The sequence below is a fragment of the Camelus bactrianus genome, chromosome 12, assembly GCF_048773025.1.
Source record: "Camelus bactrianus isolate YW-2024 breed Bactrian camel chromosome 12, ASM4877302v1, whole genome shotgun sequence".
Taxonomy (NCBI): Eukaryota; Metazoa; Chordata; class Mammalia; order Artiodactyla; family Camelidae; genus Camelus; species Camelus bactrianus.
In genome coordinates this window covers 11,838,058-11,848,175 of record NC_133550.1, presented here as the reverse complement: position 1 = coordinate 11,848,175, position 10,118 = coordinate 11,838,058, and the positions used below count along the sequence as shown (strand labels likewise).

The 10,118-nt window shown below is 46.7% G+C and overlaps 1 protein-coding gene across 5 annotated transcripts in view; it reads right to left on the bottom strand.

Annotated features, from left to right (window-relative positions):
• The window catches only part of NABP2 (nucleic acid binding protein 2), a 5,061-nt gene extending 1,859 nt beyond the window's left edge, over positions 1–3,202 (bottom strand). The window contains exons 1-5 of one of the 5 annotated variants that reach the window (XM_010963864.3): positions 2,944–3,202; positions 1,038–1,139; positions 490–628; positions 316–387; positions 74–155 (exon numbers count right to left, since the gene is read on the bottom strand). In XM_010963864.3, coding sequence (XP_010962166.1) covers positions 74–155; positions 316–387; positions 490–628; positions 1,038–1,116 — 372 coding nt within the window. In that variant the 5' untranslated portion in view covers positions 1,117–1,139; positions 2,944–3,202. The other 4 variants (XM_074374682.1, XM_045523274.2, XM_074374683.1 and 1 more) reach the window with 4 other exon arrangements.
• Between the last annotated feature and the right edge of the window lie 6,916 nt (positions 3,203–10,118).

Below are 10,118 nucleotides of genomic sequence, written 5' to 3'. Positions count from 1 at the left end.
TTAGACCTTGCTCCCTTCCATGCTTCTTGGCCTGACATGCCCTCCTTCCCCACATCATGGCCATGGGACTCACCGTCTTGTTGGGTGCCTGCTGGGCGCTGTACTCAGGGTTTGGCTCACTGAAGTTAGGAACCTCAGAATAAACCATACAGAATCTGCGAGGGCAGAGAGTGGCAAAGCCTCAGACCCATCCTCTGTGCCATTCTGGAGGCCTCCAGGACATGAAATGAACACCCTTATGCTGCCTCCTTGCAAACCTCAAACTCCCCTCCTGGTCTGGTTCTTCTACATCCCAATCCCCAAGATAGGACTTACTCCCCAATCTTCTGAAGATCACCCCCACGGCCAGTGTACAGCGTCAGACAACCCTTGAACACTGAAGCGTACCTGTTGGGGGCAAAAAAAGCAGGATTCAGAATTACAGACTGTTAATCCCACCCCCTTGACTGTTGTTGCCGTTGGATAGCCAAAAGTCACCACCTGGCTTACCCTTTGGTGAGCCGGATAATGTCCCCAGGCTGGATCAGGTTGCCCACGTCGTCCCAGACAGAGATGTTGATGCTGCCAGTTTTGTCTGCCACTTTGCAGGTCCGAACCTCGTGCCCGTCCTTTGTCTTGGTCACTCGGCCTGGAGGGAGCAGATCAGTGGGGGTAGGGGGATGCTCAAATAAGTGGGGGCGTGGTCAGAGGGATGAGGTTTAGATACCGGTGGAGTGAGGAAAAAGGTGGACAAATAGGGCAAAGCCAAATCTCTGGGGCAGGTACGGGGGCCGGGGGGCAGCGGGGGAGGAGGGGCAGCACCATGGAGAGGGCCCTGAGTGGGAAGAGGCCCAAGTGGCATTGGAGGCTTGGATCTGGCCAGAGTTCCATCTACCCTACATTCTGGGAGGGGGCTAGGGGAGAGACTGGGTGTGCGCAGTATCCTGGGGTGCGCCCTGCATCCCAGGTGCAAGCTAAGAATGGAGATGATGTTCTCCCCCTCCTGGCCCCCAACTCCGAGAACCCGCGCAGGGGGCCCACCACCCCAGCATAGCCACCTGTCTCCAGCACAATGAAGATGAGGTTCAGGTTCTTGAGCCCGGGCTTGATATCCTTCACGAAGGTCTCCGTCGTCATGCTGCCCGAGCCTCAGCACCCCACTAGAAGGGGGAAAGGGGGATGAAGTTTCAACGCTTGGAGTCTTTGCCCCCATGTTCACTTCGCAAGGCCTATCTACTACACTAAGCTGGGGTCAGGCAGCCTCACACCCTCTAACTCCTCTAAAAGGTTAAAAACGAACTTCCCCTGGGGTCTCCAACTTAAGATCAGAATTTGACGACCTCCGGATAGGCTGCTGCGGGGCTGGAAGCCCCCCTCACGGCATGCTCTTTCAGTCTCAGACCCCGAGGTGGGAGAGACAACGGAGACCTGATTAGGGAACCTGGTGCAGAGCCAGGGAATGGAATCTTACTCATCAAACCTTCCCGAACCCTTATCTGGACAACCGGGGGCTCGATCCATCCCCTCCCCCACCCACAGCCCACCACCCACCAGCCAACCGGCCGGACAGTGTACGCCGCTGAGCCGCCTGCAGGGGGAGCCAAAAGCCCGGCTACCGCCGGATGCGGACCAATGAAACGCAGCAGGGCGAACATTCCCGGAAGTTTCCCCCGGCGGGCCCCCTCCAGCCAATCAGCACCGCCCTGGCTCGTCCCCGCCACCCCGCGTCCTGCCGCCCGTACCCGCTCAACCAATCGGGATTTGAGATTCACGCGCCCCCAAGGGGGTGGGATTTCAGGCATTAAAGGAGCCTCGGAGAGGGTTGACTCCGCAAGGAAAAAGATAGACCACGAGGGGGCGCATCAGATCCCAATTTTCCTCTACTTGAGTGGGAGAAAGCACTTAGACTAAGATTTTCTCTCCGAGACGTGACACAGTAGAAAAAGGGCCAAAGGTTTTTGGAATCCGGCGGACAAAAGCATGAAACCTGGCTCATCACTTCACTTCTTTTCTCGACAGTTCTTAAATTTGTGATTCCGTTTTGCAGAGAAGAAAACGAAGTTATATAAAAAGCAGTGCCTACCACGCAGCAGGCAGTTTCCTCCTCTTCTGCAACTGCTCTAACCCTCATCTTTATTCCTGATTTGGGGTCTTCATCTTTAATGCACTATCCAGCTTGGTCAAGGTCTCTAGAGAAAGTAGCATTCACACCAGAGACAGACGATAGGCTAACTCCCCTCCCCCTGCAACACACACACCTTTGGAAGTAATGGAATTAGAGGCCCAAAGAGCAACATTCGCATTAGTCTCTCTCACAGTTCGAAAGCCACCTGTTCCTAATGCACTTATCTCACTAGATCTCAGGGTCCCCCCGAGGAGTGAAAAGAGGCCTGAACCTTTAGTTTCCTTTGAGATTTGTTACATAGTCAACAAAAGGTAGCTAGCTCTGTAATGCTGTGTGTAAACCAATTACATACAAACAATGTATATACACGTCCATTACCATTTGCTTAGTGAATATCCATAACAAACAGTGCTTAATATTAGATTAACCTAAGAGGTCATGTAAATGTAATGTCTTGTTTTGGTCAATCAATCCCTTACCTTCTCCTAGAGCGCTTTAGGCTCCACCTGGACTTTTCCTCGAAGATCAGGTTCTCTCCCTCCCACACTCCCAGCCACGGTGTTGTACCCCAAGGAAATCAAACCACAACCCAGGAAGAAGGACATTTTATCTCCCTTCTCTCTCCTTAAGTGTTTCAGGGAGCTGTACGAGTGTTCGGAGAGCCGCCTAAGTATGCCATGAGTGCAGCTAGGAGAGAGGCGGACAACCCATAGGGCACCCTAGATCAAAGTTTTCCGGTCAGACACTCCCGCATTCCCCACCCCTTGATCGCCTTGTTGACTACAGTATCCACTCCCACGACTATGCGTCATAAGATCGGGAGGCTCTGGGATGCTGACCGCGGCTCTGGAAACGGGCGAGGGGCCGGACAGACGGCAGGTCACACTGCAGGCCAGCCTCCTAGCGACGATCTCGCACCAAGCCGCATCAGCCTTAGGGCATGGAACACGTGCACCCCTCCAAAGCCAAGTCTTGCGCCCGGGGGGGAAAGTCGGCCTCCAGCTCTGCCCCTGACGTTCACGCTGAGAAGAACACAGAGTTCGCCCTCCCAAATGACTACACAGCTCTCGCTGGGACCATAAAGATTTCCTGTCTAGAGCGGAGGTCTGGCTAGCCTTCCACTCTCCTCGTTGGCCGCTCGTGGTTTCTAGTCCAGGGCTGAGTTAAACAAAGAGGCGGGGTTTGGTGACGAGCTTCCGCCGGGTTGCGTAGCAGCGGTGGGCGGGGCCAAGGCTCTGTCTCACACCGCGACGAGTGGTCGGAGCTTTCTCCCCTTTCCTTCCCCTTCCCCTTCCCCTCCCAGGAAAGGCTGGGACCCGGCGCCCGGGCTATCCCGCGGCCGCTGCGGCTTCAGCTCCAGCCAGGCCAGGGTACGGAGAGTCCAGACCGCTTCCAGGGCGGTGCGTACGGCGCCTGCGCGGGCTCCCACCTTTAAAGAGGGTGTGGGAGGGGAGGGGGCGATGTCCCAGGGGGATTGGGGCGGGGGTTTGAGATACTGGAGGTCGGGAACAGGAATGGGAGTAAAGATGAAAAATGGAGGAAGGGAGCAGCGATAGGGAGAAGTCCAGAAGTGATAAAGAGGCGCTGGAGGGTGGGTTATTCGGGAGGTTCTGTGGAGTGGGGGAGCCTTAAGAAGTGCAGGAGAGGGCCTGAGCTGGCTGGAGGACTGGGAGGAGGGGACTCAGGCGAACAACGTGGTGTTTAAATGGGCAGTGACTGACGGGCTGGGAAGGGAGGAAGGGAACATTCTGGGGGCCAGCCTGGGCAGGGGCGGCGGAACCTGAACCCCCGCCCTCGAAACGCCATAGCTTGGCTCCTCTCCCATGCCTTGTCTTTGGCAGCCTTGTCTTCCTCCTCCGTTCCTTCCTCCTCCCCCTCCCCCCCTCCATGAAGGAATCTCACATTCCTTACATCCCTGCCCAGGGTTTGCAGCCAGTCCCTCTTCGCAGGCTTCACACACCGGAAAGCCTTCTCCAAACCAGAACGCAGGGGAAATTGAGGAGTGGGAGGAGGGGGCTGGAGGAGTAGAAAGCTGAGAAAGGGGGGGGGGGTGTTTTGCCTGAGGCACTGACAGACATCTTCCCCATTCAGAAACTGATTTCATTCCACATCGTAGCGAATGTGGTCGTTAAATGAGACTACTGAGCCACTGTTCTTGTAGACTGGGCTGTGAGTGATAGTCTAATCCCTTCCTATACAGGTGGTTTTAGTCTGACAATAGAGCAAGAAGCTGATAGTGTTGCAGGCTGATAGTTTCCCCCCAGATAGGTATGGGGTAGACTCGTGGTAGGGAATCTGAGTGATGCAATAATGTTACTACTCTCTGTGTCCCGCCGACTTTGTGGCTGCGTCTGGTTCCCAGTAATGGAAAAGAAGGAACAAGCTTCTTTCAAGCATTTCTTCATGGGTCCTCAGTACTCTAAATTTACTTTACATTGTATTACTACAAATACCTTACCTGAGAACAACAGTATTTGGTATGTTTTCACGTTTATCATGTCATTTGACTTTTCTTAATAATATGGGTAGGTAAGGCAGGTTGTCATTTTCCCTACTTGACAGGTGAAGGAATTGGAAAGTACATAAGGGTTACATGGCATGATAAAAGTCATACAGTTGACAGAGCTGGGACCAGAACCCATGTCTTCTGGTCCTCTCAGTTGAAAAATCCTGTTTTGTTCTGATCAAGGAAGCACTGATGTAGGATTGGTTTTCCTAGGATGGACAACTGTTTGCTTTTTGAGTCTGGAACATTTCACTAGAAGAAGACAACGTAGCCAACAACACTGGTTCCTGAAAGCATTTCTTGAGGTGCAGGTGCATATGCCAGAAGTAGGGTTGGGAAGTAGGGTGTTGTCAGAATGGAAGAAGTATTATACCTTCCTGTGTATTATGGATGAGGGAGAGCCATATCAATTTCCACCCTACCTTCCTTCCCAACCACGGGGAAGAGAAAGTGTATCTGGCATTGCACCGTTATCTCTGATTAGTTTTAGAATACCACACTAACGTGTCGTGGCTGCTGAGCACAGTAAACTTATGAGCATGTATACCAGACTCAAGATGAAATGGTCTCTGTTTTATGTGTAAAGATCATCGTCATCCTATTCCTTCCTAACATAGCCCTTAATCTTGATGGATGTGAAGGTGAGGAAAGGAATTTGAATAGTTTCTATTCTGCATTTGAAGCCTTGTCTCCCTCTTCTTGATTTCATCCTTTTAGTACTGAGAATCTGAGCAGCCTAATCATACTGCTACCTCCAGTCTTCCCAGTTGCCTACCCTGGAATAACTTCCTGATCCATTGCCTCTTCATTTTTTTTTTTTTCTAAACCCAATCCCCTCAGGAATATTTCCTGACTTGGGAAGTAGTACTGCACCTGTACCAACATTCTTGAGTATCCTCTCCTTATGAAATAGTGTTTTCCAAGTGGAGGGTAGGACAGAATTCTTTTTGTACGAAATACTTTATGTGAAAGCACTTTGGAAACCTTAAAGCCTCATCTTGTGCACACAGGGTATGTGGGTCACTGCATTGTATAGCTACAGATGTGGACTCACTGATGTTACTTACAGTTGTGTGCACTGAAGAAAAGACACTTTTTCTATCTCAAACAGCTCCTCCTCACTGCCTCTCTTCTTGTCCCTTTCTTTCCCCCTCTCAGCTATGTTTGAATCTCCTGGCTGGTGTGTATGTGATTCCTTAGCCAATGATCGCACTCCTTAGGGGGTCGTCCTGGATGCCTAGCCCTGAAACCTGTAGTACTTATGGAGTTGTTCATCCTCCTTAGCCGACCTCCAGATCCAAGTCTGTCTAGTCTCACTGCCAAGTGCAGGTGGTTCTCCTGACTCACCTTTTTCTTCCTTGTTCTTATTAATAGAGTGCTCCTGATTGTGACATCACATCCATCCCCTTGGCGATGGAGCTTGTCACTAGGAAGGAAGACTCAGTCGGAGAATAGCCAACAAGATGGGTCACTGGGAGCGTCTCCTGAGTGGCACTGAGTGGAGGCATCAGGGGGTTGGAGCCTTGTGAACAGGGAACCTGCCCCCCAACACTTGGAAGGTAAAGAGCCTTGATTTAGAATCTCATGCCAGGCTTCAGCCCCCTTCTCTGCCAGTCTGGGTTCCTTCTGCTCTTGAAAACCTGATTCTGAAAACTTGTATCATAAAACTTTCTGTGATTAACCCACTTCAGTCTGTTCTTCTTTGCATTTTTATGTGTTACATGAACTATGAACTTTTATTTGTTGGTAAATTGCTTAGTACACTTATGTCTTTTTATGTGTTTTATATCCTGTATACTCACGTATTGGGCTCAAGCCTATAGCTTAGTTTGAGAATAAGGATTATGTTTCTGTTTCTTTTACATGTCTCTACTGGCAAGGGGACTGTGTATATAGGGCGAAGACGAGGTTTGGGGTGAGCGTACAGATAGCGCTGGCGACCAAGTGGGAGGCCCTTGCTGGTAGGCCTCACTTACAGTGTCAGATGACTTCGTGAAGAATCATGTGCCCTCTGGATTCTTTTTTAAGTTGAACCAATTAAAGTTTGCTAAAGAAGCCTAACTTAAAAGACCCCCTGGGGCAAATCCCATATGGGTCACAACATTCTAGACTCAACCTTAGAGGCTATGTACCCCACCTCCTCATCTTAGAAGGGAGGAAGCTGAGTTCTGAGAGCTCAGTTCTCTAAGAGGGGGAGTGGCTTTAAGGACTCTGCTAATTAAATGAAAAAGACCACTTTCTTTCACTTAGAAAGTCGAGTTGCCTAAAGAGAATAAGGTCACACTTTGCTCTGGTTAAGCCAGGGTACCTTTTATAACATAATTATCCCCTAACATAACCTTTTATTGTTTTATATGCTGAATCTTAGAATCATGGAACTTGTATTAGTATTAGAATTAGTAAAAGGGAGACTGTTTACCTGCATTTTAACCTTATGCTTTTTCCAAGAATTGGTGACAGCATGCCCAGTTACCCTAAAATGGGTTGGAGTGGCTTCTCTAATGTTTCTCTTCCTCTTGTGTGTGTGTGTGTGTGTGTGTGTGTGTGTGTATGTGTGTGTGTGTGTGTGTGTGTGTGTGTGTGTGTGTGAATGTGAATATGCATGGTTTGCACATCTGTACATGGGTTCAAGAAGCCCTGAGTAAAGGAGGCTAAATGTTCGGGCTCCTTTAGGAACAGTCTGTTTTGAATTCCTCGCTGTCTCTAGTAGAAGATCAGAGAAAACAACTGCAGCAGTAAGTTAAAAGGGCATAGGAAAGGGTCTAGTAAAGTTCTTGCACTTTTATAATAATGCTGACAAGGAACAGAGAGAGACACCCTAGTGTAACATTACGGAAGTATAGCAACATAATTACCTGGTTATGTTCTGGCCTGCAGAATAGAAGGCTGGGAATACAGTTTCCAGTTTGGGTTCAGGATGTTCAAATCAGGGAAGTTGGCTGAACTATAAGCCTGAAGGGGCACCTCAGTGCTACTTTAGTTCAGCTCCTTAACTTAAGTGAAACCTTCCAAGGCCTTTTCCTTTTCCACAACTCAAGGAGAATATCTAGGAAACTGCTTCCAGTGGTTGTGGTGACTGGCTATCTCTTGAGGTCCCTGGGGTTTCAGTTTTATTAAGGCTTCTGTCCCCAGGGCAGTGAGCAGTTGAGTTCTCATGAGACATCCCCCTTGGAATGATAACACATCCCTATGACAGCCCCGCAGCAGTGTTGAGAGTCCCAGAGAGTGGAAGGAATAGTCAAGGAGCCTAGCCTGTCAGCTGGACTGTCTGCCTAGGGGCAGGGCGAGACAGGGCAAGGAGCTGGCTTCCAAGGTTGTGTATAACCCACGTCAGCTTTTGTTTCCCATAGATGACAAATGGGAAATACCCTGACCAGATTACAAATCTAAATTTCTCCTTAGCTCTTTTTCAGCACCTCTAAAAGGATGTAGTTATAGGAGGGTGGACAAAACAGGAGCATCTCTAAGCAGATAAAGGAGAGGTTTTGATTTAGGAAGAATAATGCCCAGCATCTCTGCAGAGTTTTGGAAACCCTGACTTTACGGTGGGAACCTTGCAACTCCTAACCCTGACTGGTGGCTTCCCACACCCTCTGGCTGTCTCTGCCCCAACTGAGACAAGTTCTTTGCTGTTTCTTTTGGGGACATGGGATCTCCTGAGACCTCATTAAGATAAGTTTTCAGAATTTGTATGCCTCCTTAAGATAACATTATTAGCACTGTTTTAAAACGAAAGTGCAGTGAAACACAGTGCAGACTTACAGCCTGCTTTCTACATTGCCCTACAGCAACAAGGGAGAGAAGGGTAATGTTTGTTTGTTTTTTGAGAAGGGTAATGTTTTCATTTTTGCCCCTTGCTTTAAGAATAACTGATTTTTTAAAATTAAATCTTGCAGAAACATATAACCTAGATCAAAAGTATAATCTCAGCATCTATATTTTTAAAATATCCACACTACATACACTACTTGGAAAAAAAAGTTCTTCTAAAAACAGGACCATAATATTCATACTGTTTTTGCAACTTGCGTTTTTCAGTTTGAGAGGCAGTTTAGCATAGCAGTTAACGGCTTGGGCTCTGGGGCTGGTCTGCCTGGGTTGGAGTCTGGCTCTACCACCTGTTAGCTGTATGATTTTGGACAAGCTTTTTAACCTTTACACATGTTTCTCATCTGTAAAATGTTGATCATATAGTCCCAACCCCACAGAGCAACTCATAAGAGTTGTAAGAATTAGTTAATATACGAGAAACGCTTGGAATAGTGCCTAGCATATAGAAATATTCAATAAATACTGACTTCATTGTTATTTAGTTGTATAAGTAAAACATGATCATTGTTAAAGAAAGGAGAAAAATTAATGAAGCAAAGCTGTGAGTGAAATTACAAGTACTAAAAATTTACATTTAGAGACAGCTTCTCTTGTATGTATCCTTCAGTGTGTGTACACACACTTTTTTAGAACACAAATGGCACTATAATATAATATGTATAATAGTATGTATAGTGAATGTTATTTTACTTACTATGTAAATAATGAATACATTTAAGTAATATAAATATTAACAAGAATCAAAAAAAAAAAGTCATACTGGTGCTACATTGTGTCCCATTTTATGGATACAAGGAATTCTACTGGATGTTTATATTATTTCTGATTTTATTTTTCTTGTATAAACAATCCTTAAACAATCTAGTATATTGTTTTACACCCTTGTGTAATTATTTCATTAGGCTAAGTTACTGGAATTAGGATTGCTAGGTTAAAGGATATATATATATTTTTTAGGACATTTACTGTTTTTTTTTCTTGGTTATGATTCACCTGATCACCTTGATCAACTTTTTCTTGCAAGAGGACATTTTTCCAGACCTTGGTATAGTATATGACATGTTATATGTGTATGTCATCTATGTTTTATTACATAAATGACAGGTATAGTCGGTGACACATTGAGTACTTTGGACATGTTTTTTGATTTAACCTTAATATTCCTTCATAACAGGATAATTATAGCCTCATTTCTTTATTTGAATATTGAATATACACACAGAGAAAAACTTTTTGAAAGGTACCAAGGAATTTTTAATTTCCTTAATTATTTCCCCCACTCCTCTTCCTTAATTACCCCTCCTCAGCAGCAACTACTGTTGGCAGTTTCGTGCGTCTCCTTCTGGAGAGTTCCATGCATATGAAAGGATATACATATACATACTTTTTTTTTGCACTCATGGTGGCATACCTTACATATACTATTATATACCTTAGTTTTTTTCTCTTAACAGTGTGTCTTAGAAGACTGCATACCTGGTGCATTTTAAGGCAGCAATAATTTTTTCCCCTGTGATTAGTTTTATAGATGTTGTAGAGAAACCAACTTACAATTTATTTAATTGAGGTAGATATTGTAAAGTAAGCAGTTCAACAGTTCAGTTATGGCTGTTTGGGGATATTTTTGCAATCGTGTAGAAGCTGTCTCAGGTAGCTCCTCTTCCTGACTAAGCAGTC